This window comes from Phocoena sinus, chromosome 7, assembly GCF_008692025.1.
Source record: "Phocoena sinus isolate mPhoSin1 chromosome 7, mPhoSin1.pri, whole genome shotgun sequence".
Lineage (NCBI taxonomy): Eukaryota > Metazoa > Chordata > Mammalia > Artiodactyla > Phocoenidae > Phocoena > Phocoena sinus.
Window position 1 is genome coordinate 73237144 of NC_045769.1, and position 25493 is coordinate 73262636.

The following is a 25493-nucleotide window of genomic DNA, read 5'->3' on the forward strand; positions in this document are numbered from 1 at the left end:
CTGTCCTATGTAGTAGGATAACCAGTTCACTCATGTGATCAAAGATCTCTATAAATTCTTAAAATGTTTCTCTACTATATTGCCAAGATATTTTAATTAACATCCCCCAAATTGCAAATTCACAGACTAGAGACCAGCTACAATAAAGCTTCCCTCTTTGAAACTGCCTGTCCTGCAAAACTGACCATACTGGGCTTGAGATCTCCATGCTAAATTACTGGCCTGTGTAGTCAGGGGTTTCTTTTACATATTCTACTTGAAGAATATTATAACCAATCTTACCCATCAAATTAGTGAAAATTTAAAAAAATTACTCAAGTCTGTCAAGAATGTGGAGAGACAGGCACCACCATATGCTGCTGAGAGGTGAAACCATACAGCCTCTCTGAAAAGCAATATGGTACTATTTATTAAGACTATTTACACCCTTATGCCCAGTAATTCCATTTCTAACAATTTCCTTAGCAAATTTCATTAAAGTAAATATTTATGTACAATGTCATTGAATCCAGTATTATCTATAATAAGCACAAAAATATTGAAACAACTAGGAAAATGTTAAGTAAATTATGGTATGTTTCTGGGGCTGTGGACGATTAGGCAGAAACAGTAATTACACTACTGAGAAATTTTAGACATGGAAAATGCTCAGGATACAAGTTTAAGTTGAAAAAGGTAGTTTGCACGTCCTTTTGTAAAATTATTGATATTATTATTCATGAAAGACTGAAAGTAAATGTTATATCTGAGTGGGTTATTTTTGAGTGGTGTGATTATTAGTTGTTTTTCTTTATAGTTTCTATATTTCCTAGAGAGAGCTCTATTATTTATACAATCAAAAAGTTACTTTTAGAAAAATACTGTTTTGGCAGTACTTTGGCCTGTAATCAGGTTTCAAAGTGTCAGTCATAATGCACTCGTTAATCAATTTAAAAATCACAGGAACATCTCAAAATCATGAATTTTGATCTCTTTTCCCTTTGTCTTTTTCATTACAAATCTTCAGCGAATCTCAATTTCATGTTTAAATTTGAGTATTTTAGGTTATTACTCTTCAAATATGTGACTTTGGTTTCCTCAGGTTTGTAATTTTTTAATGTTTCCTCGCTGAAGAAAACTCCTTGTACCTTTGATTTTAATCTGAACATGGTTCAATACTGTGATGTGCACTTAGTTCGTAAGTGTTAGCACGCCTAAGAACTTTTTCTGGTCAATTTTTTAATCTCAAAAGGGACTGGCAAAACCAGTTTGTAATCAATTACACGTGAAAACCACGGTGTAAGCTCCACGTGAGCTTAGGAGGCGCTCTGAAACGCTATTAAGAAATGCACATCGGGTTCAGGTGATAGCAGGATATCCTTTCCAGCAGCCTGCCCTGGAAAGACAGATTTGGGTAACCTGAGCACAAAGGCGATGGGAGAAGTCATGAACCACTGAGGTCAGAGCCGGCCTAAACAGAAAAGACCAATCAGGGAGGTCACAGAATAGACAGAGCAGGATAAAGAAATACAGCAGAGGAAGGAGGCTCAAAAACTTTGAGTTGTAGTAACTGGAGAGTTAAAGGGGGCATTGTATAATGCCCCCTTTAAAATCACATTTCAGGCACTCGCTAGACCTTGAGACCTCAGCTTCCGCATCCAGAAAAAAATTTCAACTAAAGGTTCTTCCCAAATCCGGACTCATTTCAATCCTAGAGCCAGGTTTTAGTAACCTCTTCATTAGAAAGCGGAAGGGCGCGCATGCGCCGCGGCGCAGGCCGCCTCCCGGGGGGGCGGGGCCTTCCTTTTCCTTTAGGAAGTCCGCCGGCGCCGGCCCCGCCCGCCTCACCTGCGCGTCACGTGCCCTGCGCCACTCGCTGGCGTCTGAACGCTGATTCCCGCTGTCTTGGGTCTTGGAGGTGAAAGGGGCAGTGCTCATGGGCCAGTTTAACAGCGGCGGAGCCAGGTGGGGGACCTTGACGGGGGTCAGCCCGCCGAGCTTCCCCGCTCGAGGTGTCTAAACCCTCCGTTTCTCGGCGTCAGGTTCTAAGCGCGCGACAGGGACCTGCTAAAACCTTGACCAGAGCGATGCACGGTTTTGCGGCCTCAGTCTGGGAGCCGGGCGGCGCCTCCCGGCGGGGCGTGAAAGCCCCAGCTGGCTTCCACCCCTCCCCCCCAGCCCGAGCGCCGGTCCCCGCGCCCCGGAAGGCCCTGCTCCCCGCCGGCCGCGCTCCTGCCGCGGGTCGCTCGGTCCGCTGGGGTCTGGTTGGCTCTCAGAGTTGGGCAAATCCTTGGTCCCCGCGTGGGCGCGGTGGGAGTAGGTCTCGAGCTTTATGTTGGAGGATTCTTGGCACATTTCGGGTTTGCCTTGAATTAGATGGGTATTTGTGTGTTCACAATGGCGAGTTGATCCGGGATATGACCGGAAATTGAGTGTTGGGCTTGAAGGCTGAGGTTTAAGTGGACTACCACACCAGGTAGGGGTAGACTTGAGAGCGCGTTTCAAAACAAAGAGTTCAGCTGATTGCGTCTCTGTCCTTGCGACTCGAGGGCCTCGAACTGCAAAGGGGGCCGAGCGCCACAAGGGTGAGGAAGTTTGTTTGGAAAATTACCCGTGTGCACTTGCACAGTTGGGATTTGGGAGTTCCCCAGAAAGCACCTCCTGATGGCGTTTGTTTCCAGTGCAATACCTTAGGCGGTAATCTACCAGGGTTTTTGGTGGTTGGTTGGTTGGTTGGTTTTTTAGACTTCATTGAAGTTTGTTTGAAAAAAGAGGCTGAACTTTTGGGATAAGATAAATGTTGGAAAAGGCTCGCTCCATTTATTTGGAAAGATTTCTGTAAATAATACTAGAACAAGGTATTATGAATTTTACAATTCGAAGTTATACCTGTCCCTTCAGGGCTGATTATTGCCTCGTTCTACACCATTTTTCCACTGTCAGATTTTTTTTTCTTTTTTTTTTTTAGTATTAGTAGCTTTATTTTTAGTTATCCAATCATTTTGTATTATATTCACATATAATGTTTAAAGCCTAGAACTGGATTTGGGGGAAAATGTTAATTCAGCAAATATTTATTTGACCACATTAGGTGCCGATACTGTTTTACGTTTTACATGTTGTGGATACAGAAATGAGCGAAACAGACCCGATCTTTGTTGGTTTGTGCTTACCTTCTAGTGAGGGGAGACAAATAAGTAATAAATATGTCAGAGGGTGGTAATTGCTGCACTGAGGATTAAAATAGGGTGATGTGCTAGCCTGTAGAGGGGCTCTTTTAGACTGGGAAACTCTCTCTGAGGAAGGACACTGAAATTGAAATCGAAATGTAAAATTAGATCCCAAAAGCAGGGGATACGCATAAGAAAACCACTTAATGAAGATCTTAGGTGTAATTCTTTTGACCAGGGAGGCTGGAAAGAGGGAGGGTGAGGGAGAGTGGAAGGAGTTGAGGTCTGAGAAGTAGGCAAGCAAGAGACAGACCATGTAGGGTTTTGTAAGTCTTGGTGAGGAGTTTGGATTTTATTCTAAATTTGTAAATTTGTTCTTAGGTGCAGACCAGTTAAGTCCATTTTTCGCCGCTCTTTCTTTTTGGTTTCCTTGATTTATTACATTGACTCTTCATCTCAAATCTTTTATATCTTTTTATTCTTTGTCAGAAAAGATGACCAACCATGACATGATAGCTTTCAACACTGCCACTTAAATTGTGAATGAGACCTTTTGTTCCTTTTTTATGAGTGAACTATATAATTCTGCATCTTAAAGGCAGAGCAATAGCCTTGGCTCCGTCCTGTGGAAGGAGCAGCAGAGTTTGTTAAGTAGTGAAAAATCTTTTTAAGCTGAGATTAACTGATGTGGAATGAGGCAGTGTTGAGTAGCAGTTAGTTAAGGGAAAGTCTTCAAAGGTGAAATAAATAAATACCCAAGGTTCTGGATGTTCAGTGTCAAATCAGTTTGAAGTTATTTGACTAGGTTCCTTTTCAGGAGTTACGGAATTTTACTGGTATAGCACTGGTGATTGTGATAGTCATCAGAGGTTATAGTCTTAAAATGTTTTATTTCTCTCCAAATTATTCTAACCCCCGGTGTAATATATTGTCTTTTAAAAATGTGAATGTAGGAGCTTTCATCGAGCAAGTTAATTGATTTTGGCTCTTTTATATTGATTTGAGTTGCGTTTATTTGATTCCTAGGATGAAGTAACCTCTACCTGTCTAAAAATTGCAGGATATTTTACTTCAAATGAAGAACATGGTGAAACTAATTCACACGTTAGCGGATCATGATGACGATGTCAACTGCTGTGCCTTCTCCTCTTCCCTCTTGGCCACTTGCTCCTTGGACAAAACAATTCGCCTGTACTCCCTGAGTGACTTCAGTGAATTGCCACACTCTCCATTGAAGTCTCACACCTATGCTGTCCACTGCTGCTGTTTCTCCGCTTCAGGACATATTTTGGCTTCATGTTCAACAGATGGTACCACTGTCTTATGGGATACTCAAAACGGACAGACTTTGGCAGTGTTGGAACAGCCCAGTGGTAGCCCCGTGAGGGTTTGCCGGTTTTCCCCAGACTCCACTTGTTTGGTATCAGGGGCAGCTGATGGAACTGTTGTTTTGTGGAATGCACAGTCATACAAGTTACATAGGTAGGAATATTTAAACGGCTTTCCGTTTTTAATCCTGTTAACAGGTCCACAAAAAAAAGAAGAGAAAAAAAAAGGCAGAATATTTTGATGACGTTAAGAAGCAGATAATTTTTAGACATCACAAGGAAAAGTATTTTGACCTATCTTCTGAAGGTCATAAAAACATGATTCTTGAAGTAGATTTGCTTGGCTCTGAGTGTTTTAAATTTCCAGTCTCTCTTTTGTAAAATAAGATTAATCTTGTTAGACTTTCATGGGTTTTTTGGGTAAGAGTTTGGCCAAAAAAAGCCCCCACAATAGTCTTTTGAATAAAATTTAGTAATTTTAGGCTTTATTTTTGTCACTCGTGGCTCAGGTGTTCTCAATAATAGAGTAATGTAGGTAAATCTCACCTACACAGCTCTTTCCTGACTAGGATTCTGGCTGAGCAAGCACAGAAGAAGGAACCTTGTGGTCAGCATGGTGTTGTGTTATCATTTCTTTTAAAAAAAAAAAAATCACTTAAAAAACTCCTTTTGGATAAAAATACATCAATTAATTTACACTGGTAATGTTGTGTTGCAACTCACCAACATTAAAACCATGCACTTGTATGTATTTATAGTGTGGTGAAATATATATAACATCAAACATTTTAACGTGACATTAAGTACATTAAAAACTGTAAACTTTCAAGTGTTACCAATTAAAATAGCTTAATGTACCTTTCCTTTCTCCCTACCACCCAGCATCACTCAGAGCACAAATGGTAGCTGGTAAACAACTGTTACTCATTTAGATTTGGGTCTTTGGATTAAAGAAAATGATGTGATTTAAGTGGTGTTAATAAACAGTTTAAAAGAGAAAGCACAAGAAGAATGAAATGCCTTTAAGTTATTTTGTGTGAATGAAATACAGCTGTCAGCTAACGAATCTTTTTCACTTATTGGGTGATAGATTCTGCCTCCCTAGCATTATTTCTCTAATGTATGTAATTAATGATATAAAAATGGTACACTGCAGTAGATTTAAGCACTGGCTAGGACACTGCAGTAATTGTTGGGTTTTTACTAGTTTTTCCTAATTGAGAAAATAGTTAATATTGTTAGGTCAGTGCTTCCTAATCTTCCCTAGATAATTTTAACTTGTTCACAGCATTTTCTTTACATAAAGAATTGGTATTTGAAGATGGGATGAAAGTTCCTGGGTGATTTTGCTGTTTCTAGGTGATTTTTTATTTTTATTTATTTTTTGCGGTACGCGGGCCTCTCACTGTTGCAGCCTCTCCCATTAAGGAGCACTGGCTCCGGACGCGCAGGCCTAGCGGCCGTGCCTCACAGGCCCAGCCGCTCCGCGGCACGTGGGATCTTCCCAGACCGGGGCACGAACCTGTGTCCCCTGCATCGGCAGGCGGACTCTCAACCACTGCGCCACCAGGGAAGCCCTCTAGGTGATTTTAATACAAAAGTTGAAAGTACTTTTGACCCCAGTAACATGTTTTTCAATCAAAAAGTTATATCTTTAAAAAAAAAATGTGACTGTAGTTGATATTGTTGGTTGTTATTGCTTTTTTTGTTAAGCTTTGTAGATTTTAACATGTTCCTACTGACTTGCCATATGGAAAAGTATGAAGATATTGTCGACTTTGGTTTGGTTAAGATAATGTTTAAATCCTCTTACTTTTAGCAAGCACATAAATGATATTTTATTTCTCTAGGCATCTACTGCCTTTTATCACTAGTTCTGATAGCCATTTATCCTCTTTTTAGTATATCAAGCTGCTGTTAGAGATTGTAATGTAAAGTAAAAGATTCTCTGAAATGAAAATTCCCTTTTCTTTTGCTTTTATTTCAGATGTGCTAGTGTTAAGGATGGCTCCTTGGTGGCCTGCGCATTTTCTCCTAATGGAAACTTCTTTGTCACTGGCTCCTCGTGTGGAGATTTAACAGTGTGGGATGATAAAATGAGGTGTCTGCATAGTGAAAAAGCACATGATCTTGGAATTACCTGCTGCGATTTTTCTTCACAGCCAGTTTCTGGTTAGTTATTTTACTCTTGTAAGCACTAGTAATTCCCATTTGCAATTTGTATGTGACTTTTCATTCTTTTACTTATTTTCACTTCATCATTAGTAAAACAACAAGCCCTTTTAATTCATTCCTTTCAAGGAATCATCCTCCTTTATCTTTTTTGATCAAAATGAAATCACAAATATTTTTTAGGGAAAATCAGGATCTTTGGGAAAATATGTAGGGGTTGACTCAACTTGGTGCAGTAGATCTGGATTCCTTGAGTACGGTAATGTAGAGGCCTTAACCCTGTTGGTTTTACTGTGATTTTTGAAATATTGTATATTGATATTCAAATAGAAATGTGTAAAAATTGGAAACAGGTTTCATTTTCCGTTTACTAATTTAATCTTTCAAAACATAAATTTATAAAGCATTTGACAATACAATTAGTTTTCAGTAAAAGAAGAAACAAAAACTCCTGAATATAGACTCTTGGTTTTAAATAAATACAGTGAATTGGGAAGTTGTCTTCTTTTATTTTCATCTTCTGTGTTAGGATGAAGCTCTGCTTTTGGCTGCTCCAGTCTTATTGCCCGACCAGTGCTGGCCCATAGCAATATAATGTGAGCTACGTATGCAAATTTAAAATTTTCTAGTAGTAGGTGAAATTAATTTTAACATATTTTACCCTATATATCTAAAATATTATTTCAATAGTTGATACTAAAATATCACTAAGATATTTTACTATATTTTGGTATGAAGTCTTCGAAATCTAGTGTGCATATTATGTCACATCTCAATTTGTAGTAGTCACACTTCAACTGTTCAGTAGCCATGTGTGGCGAGTTAATACCTTATTGGACAGCTCAGGTCCAGTAGCAGGATGGCTTTGGCACTCCCCTATTTCAAAACCATCAATGGCATATTAAAATATGATTAAGGTAAGATAAAATACCAAATCCCAAACACAAAGCCTGTAAGTACCTTCATATTCTGTTTCCCTGCCTCATCCCAAATCACACTTGGCTTCAGGCATTCTCTTGCCACACGGGCCTCCTTTCATTCCTTGAATGTCTCTTAAGATTTTTCCAAGGGTTTTACATGTGGACCCTTCACCTGGTTCACTATTAGTCATCCTTTAGCTTTCAGGTAAAAAAAAAAAAAAAAAAAAAAAAAAAATCACTTCAGGTGAGTTTCCCCTTCTCTTACCTCCTGCACACAGTCTAAAGTATTTTGATACAGTCTTTATTTGCACGCTTTATTTCTCTTTTAAAATAGGACTTAGTGAAGTATCACAGGCTTTAATTATATAGTTATTTATATGGATTGTGTTTAATGGTGTTTTTTCTGTTAGATTGTAAGCTCCATAGGGCAGGGCCTGGGTCTGTTTTATTTACAGTACTTGGAATATAATAGGCCTTGAAATGCAGACTGATGAATAAGATTGATTTGCTGAAATTTCTTGTTTTTGTTTTCTTAGCCTTTTAGTATCATATAGCAGATTAACAGATTTTCTTTTCATGAACCCATTTTTATATTAAACTCCCTACCTAATTTACTTATGATAATTTATTCTTTTAATATATTGTTTTATGCTGTTTTATTCTAAGAAGACCAGCTTGTAACAGACAAGAACCATTTCTTCCATTCTGTGAGACCTTCTCCAAAATCTTACAGGCACTCAGTGAATCTTTAATGAGTTATATAAACATAGGGAGATGTAGGTTTCCTTTTTGATTCTAAGTTACCTGAAAAAAAGATTTTCAATTAAAATACCATTTTTATAGTGATATTAGAGTAAAACTAAGGACATCCTTGTTCTATCTTTAGAGGGGTTGCAGCTCATGGGTCCTGGAAAGGTTCGCTAAACTAGGCAGAAAATTTGGTGAGATTCTAAAATAAGTTTAATACTCACATCCCTACCCTACCCTATAGAGTATATTTCTCAATATACTTCTAATATGTCCCTTCTGTACTTTCTTTAGTTCAATTTCTGTTAAAATAGATATTAACCTTATGTGTAAATTCCCTGAAACAGATCAATATATGCTTTAAAGCGTATAAACCAATAAATGATTATTATAGGAATTTGTGGTAACTATGTATTTTCTTAAAAGACAAAGTATGTAATTTTTAACTTGTTATTGTTTAATTTGGTATTTGTTAATATCTGTAAATACTTATGACATATTGAATCTTCTGTCTTTGTGACATTTTGCTCAAATAAGGAAAAATAATACTGTTTGTGCTGGAGGATGAATGTTCAATTCTCTCCAGTTTTTACGTGAAAAGACAGTTTGGATTAGATTATTATTACAATTTAAATATTTTTCCTGAAGAAAAGTTTATTTTTAAATATTTGGATCTCAAGGATAGGCATATTTTAAGCTTTATAATTTTACATTGTCCTAGATGAATTCTTACTACTGAAAGAAACTTCTGAATTAACTTAAGGATCTTATTTAGTCTAGAAACAATAGGAAAAAAAGTTCTTAACTGAGTCTAGTACTTAAATATTTTACTCTCAGCCATTTTTGGGTAAACTGTTTTGCCTTAAAAAGATGTCATGATTATTAGGAATTGCTTACATCCATCAATATCTCTGAGAAAGGATGCTGTTTGGCTGAACCTGTGCTACAAAAACAAAAATGCTGTTGAAATGTGGAACTCCCATGCAGTTAGAAAAACTTTCAGTGAAAAAGAAATTTTAATTTGTTTTATGTTAATAAAGTATATGTGCTTTCAACAAAACAGAGGGACTCCATAGGAAGCATTTATTTTACATACCCAGGTGTATAAATTAAATACCATATACTAAATATTGACAAAACAGGAGTGCAATCTTTTTTTTTTTAATTTATTTAATTTATTTATTTTGGCCGCGTTGGGCCTTTGTTGCTGCACACAAGCTTTCTCTAGTTGCGGTGAGCGGGGGCTACTCTTTGTTGCAGTGCACGGGCTTCTCACTGTGTTAGCTTCTCTTGTTGCTGAGCACGGGCTCTAGGCACGCAGGCTTCAGGAGTTGTGGCATGCAAGCTCAGTAGTTGTGGCTCACAGGCTTAGTTGCTCTGCGGCATGTGGGATTTTCCTGGACCAGGGCTCGAACCCGTGTCCCCTGCATTAGCAGGTGGATTCCTAACCACTGCCACCAGGGAAGTCCAGGAGTGCAATCTTAAGATGGGTAGTAGGTTTCTTAATTGTGTCTTACTGCATATGAGTGCTGAAATTTCCTTTGACCTGTGATATTAGGTGGAATTCATATAAAATTGAATTGGTGATACCAATATTTACATTACCCACAATATTTAGGAACTTATCTAGTGGGTAGATAATGATACACTGAAAGTATCTAAGTAAGCATAACTAGCGGGTTTTTTGTAACACCAAATTTAACTGATTACTTTCCCTGATTTGTGTAATATTTTCCACCAAATCTATTGGACTGAATTGATGTTGTTTTGGATTTATGTAATTCTAGTCTTTGTCTTGATTAAATCAAATGGGGAAACAGTCTCATTCCATGTGAATTAAGACTAAGCTTTTAAGTGAACATATCCTAAAAAAAGTTAAGTTGGGAGCAATTAAGCACTTAACACTCATCTCATAACTGACTTTTCTTCCTAATTTTTTCCATCAATGCTAACCTCATAGACTCTAAAATTGGGTTGGAGGGTGCCCTAGGCTTCATGGCTCAATATTGGCCCTTGCAACATTGAATTATATCCTTAGTGGAAGGGAAATAAAAAGGTATTTTGTTGTCGCAACTTCAGGGGCTAAAGTCAATCCTTTGAAGTACCTTGCTTAAAAGAAATTCTTTAACCGACATTTCGTTATGGTATAAATTAATTAATATAATTAATATTGCTTGTGAATGTGGGTTAAATGAATAGAATTAACAGATCTGAGTTAAGAAATTGAAAATTTTTTGGTTTAAATGTTTTATCAATTCTTGTGTATTTATTTGTAACAAATTTATATTTTTAGGTGGAGAACAAGGTCTTCAATTCTTTCGACTGGCATCATGTGGTCAGGATTGCCAGATCAAAATTTGGGTTATTTCCTTTACCCATACCTTAGGTATGTATTCAACTAGTAGTTCTCTAAAATGATTTTTTGTGATTCAGGTAAAATTTATATTTTACTTAATCTTTTTCACTAAAGAACTCTGGATATCTAAAAGTTATTATAAAAATATATTTTAAGAACTTTTAGTCAAAGTAATACATATACATGATTTAGAAACTGTATGCACACTACTGACTATGACCTCACCACTACCACTACACACATTCCTGCTCACACATTCCTCCTTTTTCTGTTTTCAGTTTTTTTGATGGTTTTCAAAGTTTCTCTAAATCCTGTTCACACCACCACATTTTATTTTTTATTTATTTTTTAACATCTTTATTGAGGTATCATTGCTTTACATTGTTGTGTTAGTTGCTGCTGTATAACAAAGTGAATCAGCTATATGTATACATATATCCCCATAACCCCTCCCTCTTGCATCTCCCTCCCACCTTTCCTATCCCACCCCTCTAGGTGGTCACAAAACACGGAGCTGATCTCCCTGTGCTATGCGACTGCTTCCCACTAGCTATCTGTTTTACATTTGGTAGTGTATATATGTCAATGCCACTCTCTCGCTTCATCTCAGGTTGCCCTCCCCCCTCCCCGTGTCCTCAAATCCATTTTCTATGTCTGTGTCTTTATTCCTGTCATGCCCCTAGGTTCTTCAGAACCATTTTTTGTTTTTTTTAGATTCCATATATATGTGTTAGCATACGGTATTTGTTTTTCTCTTTCTGACTGACTTCACTCTGTATGACAGACTCCAGGTCCGTCCACCTCACTACAAATAACTCAATTTCGTTTCTTTATGGGTGAGTAATATTCCATTATATACATGTGCCACATCTTCTTTACCCATTCATCTGTCGATGGACACTTAGGTTGCTTCCATGTCCTGCCTGTTGTAAATAGTGCTGCAGTGAACATTGTGGTACATGACTCTTTTTGAATTATGGTTTTCTCAGGGTATGTGCCCAGTAGTGGGATTTCTGGGTCGTATGGTAGTTCTATTTTTAGTTTCTTAAGGAACCTCCCTACTGTTCTCCATAGTGGCTGTATCAATTTACATTCCCTCCAGCAGTGCAAGAGGGTTCCCTTTTCTCCACACCCTCTTTAGCATTTATTGTTTGTAGATTTTTTGATGATGGCCATTCTGACCGGTGTGAGGTGATACCTCATTGTAATTTTGATTTGCATTTCTCTAATGATTAGTGATGTTGAGCATCCTTTCATGTATTTGTTGGCAATCTGTATATCTTCTTGGGAGAAATGTACCACCACATTTTAAATTTGTTCATTGTAGTTATTGTTTTTTGAGCATGTGTGGGTCTTTCCCCCATGCATTGTACTATTCTTTCAGGTGACTCGTCAGTCAGGAAACTTATGTCTTTCATTTTTGGTATACAGTATTAATTTATTCTAATTCTTCTCTACTTCTCTTTTTATAACTCCCATTAGTTGAGTGTTGGACCTCCTGACTTGATTCCCTGTGTCTATTTTTCCCCCACATTTATCTCTTTATCATTTTTTCTATCTTAGGAAAAAATTCCTTAACTCTTATCTTTTAACCTTTTTTGAATTTTTTAATCCCATCAATAATATTTTCAATTTCCAAATGCTTATCTTTTTTGTTTCTTTTTCCTAGTGTCCTCCATTTAATGCAAGATCCTCTCTAAATTCTCAGGATACCAATTAGAGGCTTTTTGTTTTGGCTTTAAGTTCCCTTCTGTTTCCTGATGAACTTTGTTTGCTCTTGGGCCCTTTTTTGTTTACCCTGATCTTTCTCTTTCATATGATTACCTTCTTCAAATGCCTGATGATCCTTAGTATTCCATTTACTTTCAAGAATTAAACAACAAGAAGAAGTTTAAAAGCTCTGTGCACATGGTGGTTGTTTGTATTTGCTGGCTTCTCTTTAGGATAAGAAGGTGGACTATTGGCCCTTATTGTGGAAGGGTTGGAGATTTAGAGAATGTGGGTGTCTGTGTTGCCCTGGAGCTGCCATCGAGCTCCCCAGGCAGTCATTGTTTTCCTTCATCCTGGGGAGAAGCATCTAGCTTTCATGTAGCATACTATGGGTGGGGTCAGGGAGGGATGGGAGGTAGATATTGTTTTATAAACAGACTTAAAGTTAATTTTCCTGTTTTCAGGTCTGTATCTCTGACTTTCTTTTTCCTTGGCTTTTAATAGTTGTCCTTTGGGGTTTTCTGTTAATAGTCCTAAGTCTTTTGGTGTTTTCTAGGGAAGATTAGCTTACTTCTTTGCTGTAGCCCCCTCATTTTACACCCCAAGCTGTTCTCTATATATAATCTCGTCAATTAATTTGCATCTGCCTTTCCAAAATTGGTTTCAGTTTCTCATTTCCTGATGCCCCCCCTTCCCCTTCTCTTCATTGATGTGAATTTATATCTTTATTAATTCCTTCATTATCATTTTAATGGGAACTCTGAAATTATATGGTCAGTTGGCCATCTTGCTTCAGATGCCCAAAAATATTCTTATTTTATTATTTGTTACCTAATAAGCTTTAGCTAAATCATGAGTTATATTTCATTGTTTATAAAATTATTGCCAGAGATAAACAAAGCTGAACACTAGTTAAAGCGGTAAGGAAGGATTTTAATATACTATTGCAAGCATCCAGCATGAACTGAGCTCAACTTCAGTTTATACAGAGGTGACTGTGTATTTTAAAGGGAGAATGAGGGAATAAAGCAGGGGTAAATGGGGGCTCCGTAGCATCCAGGAAGTGAAAAAATTACAAAAAGCAAGAAGTGAGGAATTGGTCCATGTGAAACACATGTGAGTTTGTAACTGGCACTTATGGAAGTTAGGCTCCTCCCCTCTCACAGAGCTGGGGAGACAGGAGCTCTATCTCCAGGTGTTGGCTGGAATAAACGTAAATTCTTTTGGCAGCCCTGAGTTTTCCCAGGCAGGCACTTTATAAGGGGGGTAGGGTCATCCTAGGGATGCAACCTTGAACTCTTAGAAACTGTGTTTAAAGTCTTTGTAGGCCAAGGTCAAGGCCTAGTCCAGGAGGCATCTCGGAAGAGCCTGGGTAGAGTTCGGTCAGGGAGAGAATCTTTGTCATTATGCTAGTGTATAGAGAAGGGTCTGCTATTACGAAGTAATAAATACATTTCTTTTTGTGGAAATTTAGTTACTTTATTGTCTGTTAGGTTACATTCAGTAATTTTTTAATGTATTCGGTGACATGCTGGTAAAGATAAGAGTTCTGTTACTTCTCTGGTCTATCCTACCTCTTCCTTCTGTTATCAAGGTGAAATTCTTATAAGAAACCATAAATATAGTCATGTACGTGGATGTTCTAAATACAACATATCTTTAATAATTCGAAAGCAAAGCTTTTCATACGTTGTCTGGAAAATGTGTTTTTACACTGGCTCTTTAAAAAACATATATAACAGTATATAAACATGTGCAGTTAAAGCCTTTCAATAAAGCGTTTAGCATTATTTACACCTTTTGGCGGGCCTCTCACTGCTGTGGCCTCTCCCGCTGCGGAGCACAGGCTCTGGACGCGCATGGCTCACGGGTCCAGCCGCTCTGCGGCATGTGGGATCTTCCCGGACTGGGGCACGAAACCGTGTCCCCTGCATCAGCAGGCAGACCCCCAACCACTGCGCCACCAGGGAAGCCCCTGCACCTAATTTTTAATGCTTATTTGTAGAGAGGAGTAGATAGACAAATGGATCTTATACTTGAGAATGTAATAGATTCTTAGGATCCTGTTGCAGGTTTATTAAATCTTCATTTAGTTTGCAACTTAACATTTTTGCTTTGTTTGATTGATTGTGCCTACTTATTGATCTGTATATGCCTAAGTATTGATCAGTGCCTTGAATGCCTATATCTGCTGTCCCATATAAAAACATATTTTTTTCTATTTCGGATAGAAATAAAATAATAATAAAGGGAAATAAATATTTTTTATTTGTTGAAACTTTTACCTGCTCTAATGACCTTTTTGTTTAGTTAAATGCTTTCTATCTTAAGAGCCATTAACACTTGGAAAAAGTTCTTATTAGGTGCGAGAAAATTACAGATTTCACTTATTTCCTTGTCTTGCCAGGCCAAGTTCTTAGTGATTGTTTTTATATGTTGTCACTAAAATACATTGAATTCCCTCAGCTTACCTTTAAAAGAGTTATGATATTCCTTTTCAGTAATTATAGAAAGCATAAAAAGAATTTTAGTGTTACCATACTTGTAGGAGTTTTATAGGATATATTGGAATTATAAGATGTTACATTACTATTATTTTTAATTTATGGAATCAGAAAATATTTTCTTAATATCAGATATTTAAAACTACAGGTATTTGATTCTTTTAGGCGTTTGGGCAGTTGGTGTGTGGTGTGTGTGTATTTTTTAAGATACCAAGATTGAAGTATAGTTTAAAATTTCAATTAGTTGAAAATTTTATCTATTTAATAGTTAAAAAATTTTTAATTTAAAAATAATTTGATGATTATAACCCCCATCTAGCCTTTGCTAACCCCACCATTTTCTTCACCCATTACTGAACTTTTGAAACCACTTAATCACTTGAGTTGCATGACAATTTTTTTTTCATTTTTGTGTCTTTTAGGCACTCAAAGATTTTATTGAACAAATAAATGAAATAGTTTTTACTTAAAAATAAATTCTAAGCACAGTCAGCTTGCTAATTTTTCTCACCTTGTTGTTTGCAGGTTTTGAATTAAAATATAAAAGTATACTGAGTGGGCACTGTGCTCCTGTTCTGACTTGTGCTTTTTCTCACGATGGGCAGATGTTAGTTTCGGGGTAAGTTACTTAGTTTAATTTCCTTAAACCATTTTGGTATGAAATAGAGTAGACTTACAGAAAAGTACATAAAACATAAGAGAATAGGTTGATAAATCATTGTGATGCAAACTTGTAACCGCTGCTCAGGTCAGGAAATAGACCATTGCTGGTTTTCCTCTAGAAGTCCTCCCCTTCCAAGTGCCCCTTTCTGGTGACAGTACCTCAGGTCATATGCAGCATTGCTTTTTCCTTTTAAACTGATTTAAAAGAAATCATACATTATGAATTATTTTGTGTCTGGCTTCCTTTACTCAACATTACATTTGTTTTCCTAGCGGTTGAACAAATCTGATGTATATAATATGTGATAGGAATCCAGTTTCATTTCTTTCCACATGGATATCCAGTTGTCTCAGTACTGTAAGGTGAAAAGATAATCTTTTCTTCACCATTTTCATATGCCACCTTGTCAGAAATCACTGATCATATATGTGTGGGTCTTTTCTCAGCCTGTTACTCTGTTCTGTTTTTCTGTTTATCCTTGCTCTGATATCTTTCTGAGCCTTTATAATTTGGCTGGTCCTGGCTTTTGACACTTCCATGTAAATTTTAGAGTTAGCTTGTCAGATTGTCTCCAGTTCCTCCCTCTACCCACACAAACCTGTTTAGATTTTGACTGGGATTGTATTGAGTCTGATAAATTTGGGAAGAATTGACATCTTTATGATGTTGAGTCTCCAACCCATGAATATGGTGTATGTTTCCATTTATTTGTCTTTTGATTTCTCTCAATATAATGTCTCTCAATAGAAGACAGTTTATTTGTCATCCTTGTGGAGGTCCTCCTCATCTTTTATTAGATTTATTCTAGGCACTTAATTTTTTTGTTGCTATTATAAAAGATGTGGCTAATATAGGGAAATATATATGGAAAGACTGGATTTATCTGTTAAGATTCTAATTTTGGATTTTTTATGTATAAAATCATATCATATGTTAATTATGGCTTTTGTCTCTTCCTTTCTAATCCTTATACCTTTGGTATCTCCTGTGCCTTACTTAACTGGCTACCAGGATAATGGAAATAGTGAAAATAGCCAACCTTGTCTGACCTAACTGCAAAGGGAACGCTTTCATTATTAAGTGTGATCACTGTAGATTTTGGGAGATAAGCTTTATTAACTCTTCTGTTCCTTCTATATAGTTTGTAAGAATTTTTTTTCATGAATAGGTGTTATAGTTTATCAAATGATTTTTCATGCATCTTTTGAAATGAGCATATGCTTTTTCTTTTTTATTCTATAAGTGTCATAAATTATACTGATTTTTATAAATCTGCTTTACACATGTTAACTGATCTTTTGTTGGAATAAATACAAGTTAGGCCATATTATTTTTGTGTATTGCTACAGAGAAGTCAGTTTTATTCTGACTCTTGCTTTTTTTGGATATAATTTATATTTTTTTCACTGGCTTCTCACACATTTTGAGTTTTCTGCACATTTACTTTGATGTATCTAGTATTGGGTTTCTTTTTATTTAGTTTGCTTGGAATTTACTGAACTTCTTAAAGATGTAGAATGATATTTCATCAGTTTGGGGGGAAATTCTCATTTATTATCTCTTCCAATATTGCTTCTGTCCTTTTCTTTCTCTAATTCGGGGATTCCAATTAAATGCACATAATACCTTCTTACTGTAAACTTTATGACTTATTCTCTCTTTTGTATTTTATTTTGAATTTTATTTATTTTCTTATACAGCAGGTTCTTATTATCTACTTTATACATATTAGTGTATACATGTCAATCCCAATCTCCCAATTCATCCCACCACCACCCGCCCTCTACCACTTTCCCCCCTTGGTGTTCATACGTTTGTTGTCTACATCTGTGTCTCAATTTCTGCCCTGCAAACCAGTTCATCTGTACCATTTTTCTAGGTTCCACATATATGCGTTAATATACTATATTTGTTTTTCTTTTTCTGACTTACTTCACCCTGTATGACTGTCTCTAGAGCCATCCACATCTCTACAAATAACCCAGTTTCATTCCTTTTTATGGCCGAGTAATATTCCATTGTATATATGTACCACATTTTCTTTAATTTGTCTGTTGATGGGCATTTAAGTTGCTTCCATGACCTGGCTATTGTAAATAGTGCTGCAGTGAACATTGGGGTGCATGTGTCTTTTTGAATTATGGTTTTCTCTGTGTATATGTCCAGTAGTGGGATTGCTGGGTCATATAGTAGTTCTATTTTTAGTTTTTTAAGGAACCTCCATACTCTTCTCCGCAGTGGCTGTATCAATTACATTCCCACCAGCAGTGCAAGAGGGTTCCCTTTTCTCCACACCCTCTTAAGCATTTGGTGTTTGTAGATTTTCTGATGATGCCCATTCTAAATGGTGTGAGGTGATAACCTCATTGTAGTTTTGATTTGCATTTCTCTAATAATTAGTGATTCTTTTTGTTTTTCTAATTGGAGTATAATTGCTTTACAATGTTCCGTTAGTTTCTGCTATACAGTGAAGTGAGTCAGCTATGTGTATACATATCTCTTCCCTCTTGGACCTCCCCCTCCCCACCCCCTATCCCATCCACCTAGGTCATCACAAAGCACCAAGCTGAGCTCCCTGTGCTATACAGCAGGTTCCCACTAGCTATCTGTTTAACACCTGGTAGTGTATTTATGTCAAACCTAATCTCCCAGTTCATCCAACCCTCCTGTTCCCCCTCTGTGTCCACATGTCCGTTCTCTGTACCTATGTCTCTATTGCTGCCCTACAAATAGGTTCATCTGTACCATTTTTCTAGATTCCACATATATGCGTTAATATACGATATTTGTTTTTCTCTTTCTGGCTTACTTCACTCTGTATGACAGTCTCTAGATCCATCCACATCTCTACAAATGACCAATTTCATTCCTTTTTATGGCTGAATAATATTCCATTGTATACATGTACCACATCTTCTTTATCCATTCATCTGTCTTTGGGCATTTAGGTTGTTTTTGTGTCCTGGCTGTTGTAAATAGTGCTGCAGTGAACATTGGGGTACATGTGTCCTTTTGAATTATGGTTTTCTCAGGGTATATGCCCAGTAGTGGGATTGCTGGGTCATATGGTAATTCTATTTGTAGTTTTTTAAGGAACCTCCATACTGTTCTCCACAGTGGCTGTATCAATTTACATTCCCCTGCAACAGTGCAAGAGGGTTCCCTTTTCTCCACACCCTCTTTAGCATTTCTTTTTCGTAGACTTTTTGATGATGGCCATTCTGACTGGTGTAAGGTGATACCTCATTGTAGTTTTGATTTGCATTTCTCTAATAATTAGTGATGTTGAGCAGCTTTTCATGTGCTGCTTGGCCGGCCGTCTGTATGTTTTCTTTGCAGAAATGTCTATTTAGGTCTTCTGCCCATTTTTGGATTGGGTTGTTTGTTTTTTTGATATTGAGCTGCATGAGCTGTTCGTATATTTTGCAGATTAATCCTTTGTCCATTGATTAATTTACAAATATATTCTCCCATTCTGAGGGTTGTCTTTTCATCTCATTTGTCGTTTCCTTTGCTTTGCAGAGGCTTTTAAGTTTCATTAGGTCCCATTCATTTATTTTTGTTTTTATTTCTGTTACTCTAGGAGGTGGGTCAAAAAAGATCTTGCTGTGATTTATATCAAAGTGTGTTCTTCCTATGTTTTCCTCTAAGAGTTTTATAGTGTCCGGTCTTACATATAGGTCTCTAATCCATTTTGAGTTTATTTTTGTGTTTGGTGTTAGGGAGTGTTCTAATTTCATTCTTTTACATGTAGCTGTCCAGTTTTACCAGCACCACTTGTTGAAGAGACTGTCTTTTCTCCATTGTATATCCTTGCCTCTTTTGTCATAGATTAGTTGACCGTATGTGCGTGGGTTTATCTCTGGGCTTTCTGTCCTGTTCCATTGATCTATATTTCTGTTTTTGTGCCAGTACCATAGTCTTCATTACTGTAACTTTGTAGTATAGTCTGAAGTCAGGGAGTCTGATTCCTCCAGCTCCGTTTTTTCTCCTCAAGACTGCTTTGGCTGTTCGGGGTCTTTTGTGTCTCCATACAAATTTTAAGATTTTTTGTTCTAGTTCCATAAAAAATTGCCATTGGTAATTTGATAGGGATTGCATTGCATCTGTAGATTGCTTTGTGTAGTATAGTCATTTTCACAATATTGGTTCTTCCAATGCAAGAACATGGTATATCTCTCCATCTGTTGGTAACACCTTTAATTTCTTTCATTGGTGTCTTACAGTTCTCTGCATACAGTTCTTTTGTCTTCCTTGGTCAGTTTATTCCTAGGTATTTTATTCTTTTTGTTGCAGTGGTAAATGGGAGTGTTTCCTTAATTTCTCTTTCAAATTTTTCATCATTAGTGTATAGGAATGCAAGAGATTACTGTGCATTAATTTTGTATCCTGCAACTTTACCAAATTCATTTATTAGCTCTAGTAGTTTTCTGGTGGCATCTTTAGGACTCTGTATATGTAGTATCATGTCATCTGCAATCAGTGACAGTTTTACTTCTTCTTTTCCAATTTGTATTCCTTTTATTTCTTTTTCTTCTCTGCTGTGGCTAGGACTTCCAAAACTACGTTGAATAATAGTGGTGAGAGTGGACATCCTTGTCTTGTTCCTGATCTTAGAGGAAATGCTTTCAGTTTTTCACCATTGAGAATGATGTTTGCTGTGGGTTTGTCATATATGGCCTTTATTATATTAAGGTAGCTTCCCTCTATTCCCACTTTCTGGAGAGTTTTTATCATAAATCGGTGTTCTGTCAAAAGCTCTTCCTGCATCTATGGAGATGATCATATGGTTTTTATTCTTCAATTTGTTGATATGGTGTATCACATTGATTGATTTGCTTATATTGAAGAATCCTTGCATTCCTGGGATAAACCCCACTTGATCATGGTGTATGATCCTTTTAATGTGCTGTTGGATTCTGTTTGCTAGTATTTTGTTGAAGATTTTTGCATCTGTATTCATCAGTGATACTGGTCTGTAATTTTCTGTTTTTGTAGTATTTTTGTCTGGTTTTGGTATCATGGTGATGGTGGCCTCTCATTCTCATGGTAGAATGAGTTTGGGAGTGTTCCTCCCTCTGCTATATTTTGGAGGAGTTTGAGAAGGGTATGGGTTAGCTCTTCTCTAAATGTTTGATAGAATTCACCTGTGAAGCCATCTACTACTGGGCTTTTGTTTGTTGGAAGATTTTTAATCACAGTTTCAATTTCAGTGCTTGTGATGGGTCTGTTTATATTTTCAGTTTCTTCCTGGCTCAGTCTGGGAAGGTTGTGCTTTCCTAAGAATTTGTCCATTTCTTCCAGGTTGTCCATTTCATTGTCGCATAGTTGCTTGTAGTAATCTATCATGATCCTTGGTATTTCTGCAGTGTCAGTTGTTACTTCCCCTTTTTCATTTCTAATTCTGTGGATTTGAGTCTTCTCCCTTTTTTTCTTGATGTGTCTGGCTAATGGTTTATCAATTTTGTTTATCTTCTCAAAGAACCAGCTTCTAGTTTTATTGATCTTTGCTAGTGTTTCCTTCATTTCTTTTTCATTTATTTCTGATCTGATCTTTGTTATTTCTTTCCTTCTGCTAAATTTTGGGTTTTTTTTGTTCTTCTTTCTCTAATTGCTTTAGGTGTAAGGTTAGGGTGTTTATTTGAGATTTTTCTTATTTCTTGATGTAGGATTGTATTGCTATAAACTTCCCTGTTAGAACTGCCCTTGCTGCATCCCATAGGTTTTGGGTTGTCGTGTTTTCATTGTTATCTGTTTCTAGGTATTTTTTGATTTCCTCTTTGATTTCTTTAGTGACCTCTTGGTTATTTAGTAGTGTATTGTTTAGCCTCCATGTGTTTTTAATTTTTACAGCTTTTCCCCTGTAGTTGCTGTCTAGTCTCATAGAGTTGTGGTAGGAAAAGATACTTTATACAATTTCAATTTCTTAAATTTACCAAGGCTTGATTTGTGACCCAAGATATGATCTGTCCTGAGAATGTTCATGAGCACTTGAGAAGAAAGTGTATTGTGTTGTTTTTGGATGGAATGTCCTGTAAATATCAATTGTCCATCTTGTTTAATGTGTCATTTAAAGCTTGTGTTTCCTTATTTATTTTCATTTTGGTTGATCTGTCCACTGGTGAAAGTGGGGTGTTAAAGTCCCCTACTATGATTGTGTTACTGTCGATTTCCCCTTTTATGGCTGTTAGCATTTGCCTTATGTATTGAGGTGTTCCTCTGTTGGGTGCATAAATTTTTGCAATTATTATATCTTCTTGCATTGATCTCTTGATCATCATGTAGTGTCCTTCTTTGTCTCTTGCAGTAGTCTTTCTTTTAAAGTCTGTTTTGTCTGATATGGGAATTGCTACTCCAGCTTTCTTTTAATTTCCATTTCTATTTTCATGGAATATCTTTTCCATCCCCTCACTTTCAATCTCTGTGTGTCCCTAGGTCTGAAGTGGGTCACTTGTAGACAGCCTATGTCCAGGTCTTGTTTTTGTATCCGTTCAACCAGTCTATGTCTTTTGGTTGAAGCATTTAATCCATTTACATTTATGGTAATTATTGGTATGTATGTTCTTATTACCATTTTCTTAATTGTTTTGGGTTTGTTATTGTAGGTCTTTTCCTTCTCTTGTGTTTCCTGCCTAGAGAAGTTCCTTTAGCATTTGTTGTAAAGCTGGTTTGTAGTGCTCAATTCTCATAGCTTTTGCTTGTCTGTAAAGGTTTTAATTTCCCCATCAAGTCTGAATGAGGTCCTTGCTGGGCAATCTTGGTTGAAGGTTTTTCCATTTCATCACTAAATATGTCCTGCCGCTCTGTTTTGGCTTGCAGAGTGTCTGCTGAAATATCAGCTGTTAACCTTATGGGGAGTCCGTTGTATGTTATTTGTTGCTTTTCCCTGCTGCTTTTAATATTTTCTCTTTGTATTTAATTTTTGATAGTTTGATTAATATGTGTCTCGGTGTGTTTCTCCTTGGGTTTATCCTGTATGGGACTCTGTGCTTCCTGGACTTGATCGACTATTTCCTTTCCCATGTTAGGAAAGTTTTCAAGTATAATGTCTTCTGATATTTTCTCAGACCCTTTCTTATTGTCTTCTTCTTCTGGGACCCCTGTAATTTTAATGTTGGTGTGTTTAATGTTGTCCCCGAGGTCTCTGAGACTGTCCTTCATTCTTCTCATTCTTTTTTCTTTATTCTGCTCCCTGGCAGTTATTTCCACCACTTTATTTTCCAGCTCACTTATTTGTTCTTCTGCCTCAGTTATTCTGTTATTGATTCCTTCTAGAGTATTTTTAATTTCAGTAATTGTGTTGCTCATCACTGTTTGTTTGCTGTTTAGTTCTTCTAGATCCTGTTAAATGTTTCTTGTATTTTCTCCATTCTGTTTCTGAGATTTTCGATCATCTTTACTATCATTACTCTTCTTTTTCAGGTGGGTTCCCTATTTCGTCTTCATTTATTTGGTGTTGTAGGTTTTTGCCTTGCTGCTTTGTCTGTAACATATTTTTTTCTAGTTTTTTTTTTTTTTTTTTTTGATGGGTGGTGCTATATTTCTGTCTTACTGGTTGTTTGGCTTGACACGTCCAGCACTGGAGGTTGCAGGCAGTTGGATAGAGCTGGGTCTTGGTGCTGAGATGAGGACCTCTTGGAGGCCTCACTCTGATTGATATTCCCTGGGGTCTGAGGTTCTCTGTTAGTCCAGCGGTTTGGACTCGGAGCTCCCAGCACGGGAACTTGGGCCTGACCTCTGGCCTGGGAACCAAAATCCCATAAGCTTCATGGCATGGTAAAAAAAAAAAAAAAGGGGGGGGGGAGGAAAGAAAAAAAGAAGAAAGGAGCAGTAAAATATCAAAGAATAATAAAATAAAATTAGAAAGATGAAAAATATATTAGGGAAAATAAAACTATAATTGAAACAACTGCAACAAGGTAAAATCCACAAAAGAAAAAAGTGTGTGTGGGGGAACAAGCCAAAAGGAGAGAGCAATAACAAAGTGTAAAGAATAAAGTAGAATTAGAAAAATAAAAGGTTTATTAGGAAAAATAAAAATGTAGAAGAATCAACAACAATGAATCCACAAGGTAAAACAGAACTCCAATCTAAAAAAGGAAAAAAGAAAAAAAAAGCCTTGACTATGGGGGTGGAGTTTTGGCAGTGGTGGAACTTAGGCAGCGGTGGGGTTTAGGGTGGGGTGAGACCTAGGCAGGTGGGGGTGTGACGTTTCAGCCTGGGGCGGGGCCTGGAGGGGGCGGGGGGGTGACATTCAAGTGTGGGGCGGGGCCTCTACTTAGGACCTGCCCAGAATGGGAGAGGCATCAAGACCTGAGGGGCCCCTCTGGAGTGTGGAGTTCTGGAGTTTGGAGGTAGGGCCCTGAATGAGGGTGTGTGGGTGGGGTGTAGGCCCAGCTCGTTGGAGGGGGTCTCCAAGTGTAGAGGTGGGGCCCTGGGTGGGGGTGTAGGGGCGGGGATTGGGCTCTTCATAGCAGGAGGGAGGCTCCGAGGGCAGAGGATTGGGCCCGGGAGCCCACCAGGCTTCCGCATGCCTGAGTGGACAGGGAAAGCACTGGCCCCGTTCCCTTCTGTTGCTTTATGCCCTGCTGTACCATCTCCCCCAGCGTCTCCCCCAGCGTCTCCCCCGTTGCTGCTGGACCCCTAACTGTGGGTGGGTCCCACTGGGTGTAGGAACTCCTCTCCTCCCCCAGCTGCCCCTCAGGGGTCCCGGAGGTCCGGCCTTTACTTTTGCTCCCCCTTCCCTCTCTCCCACTCCCTCAGGACATGCGCAGCTGGAGGGAGCCTAGGTGGGCAGAGGATCAGGCCCCAGATCTCAACAGGTTCCTGGGTGTCCAAGTGGGCAGGGGAAACCTGGCCACGCCCCCTTTTGATTCTCTGCCCTCCCAGTGGTTCCCCAAGTTCCCTCTTCAGGCGTGGGATGCCTTCCCCTCCCCCAGCCGCCCCTCAGCAGCGCCAGTCCTGTCCCACATCCACTTCTCCTCCCCCTTCACTCCCCCCACGCCCCACGTCCTACCTGGTAGTTGGCTGTTCCTCCCGTCCCCTTAGGTGTCCGTGGCCCCCCACCGGTGCCTGGTAGGTGCCCTAGTTGTGAGGAGATGGGAATTCCGTGTCCTCCTAGTACGCCATCTTGACTTCACCCCCCTCATTGCTTTTTAGTCTTAGGATTCTTTGACACTCTTAAAAGTTATTGAGGACTCCAAAGAGCTTTTGCTTATAAGGGTTCCATATGTTGCTGTTTACAGAAAATAAAGCTAAGAAGACTCTAAAATATTTTAAGTTTGTTTAAACAGTAATAATCTTGTATATTAACATTTTTCTTTAGGGGAAATAAAACCAAAAATAGTGAGAAACGTGGCATTGTTTTACATTTACGAAAATCTCTTCAGTATCGGTTAGCAGAAGATACATAGATTCTCATATCTGCTTCACACACTTCATTAGTTCTCAGGGCTATGATGGCATCACATGTCATACAGCAAAATGTGTAGGAAATTTTTCTCTATATCTTTCTCCACATCTCTCCTCTAATAAGTTTCCTCTAGCCCCTTAGCCGAATTTGTGTTTTGTTTCACCCTTACTTCTCTTGATCCAACCAGATAAAGTTAACATTATATGAATTAGCTGCTATTCAAACAGGAAGAGTCAATCTTTGTAATTCAAATAGAGGTTGCCTTTTTCCGTAAATTCTCAGTTCTAGTAGTTATGATTCTTTGGAAACCAGTTTAAGAATGGCTTTCATTGTTAGAGTTCAAAAATAACACCTTTTTTACTTCTTGAGTTGAAAACCAGTAAGAGAGAAATACTGGGCAGATAACTACTAGATAGCAGGACTGTAGATCTGCAGCTGACTTGTTCACCTGCTCTTGGGTGGCATGGACCACTGCAGACTTCCCCTGAAAGGGCAGATTAGAAAAAAGAAATTCCAGAAGGGGCTGAACCA

The 25493-nt window shown here is 37.9% G+C and overlaps 1 protein-coding gene across 5 annotated transcripts in view; it reads left to right on the forward strand.

Moving 5' to 3' along the window:
- The first annotated feature begins 1769 nt into the window (after positions 1-1769).
- WDSUB1 (WD repeat, sterile alpha motif and U-box domain containing 1) overlaps positions 1770-25493 on the forward strand; it is a 70550-nt gene continuing 46826 nt past the window's right edge. For 3 of the 5 annotated variants that reach the window (XM_032636673.1, XM_032636678.1, XM_032636677.1), the window contains exons 1-5: positions 1809-1944; positions 4210-4631; positions 6465-6649; positions 10610-10702; positions 15412-15505. In XM_032636673.1, coding sequence (XP_032492564.1) covers positions 4225-4631; positions 6465-6649; positions 10610-10702; positions 15412-15505 — 779 coding nt within the window. In that variant the 5' untranslated portion in view covers positions 1809-1944; positions 4210-4224. Of the gene's footprint in view, positions 1945-4209; positions 4632-6464; positions 6650-10609; positions 10703-15411; positions 15506-25493 lie in introns of all 5 variants that reach the window. The other 2 variants (XM_032636676.1, XM_032636674.1) reach the window with 2 other exon arrangements.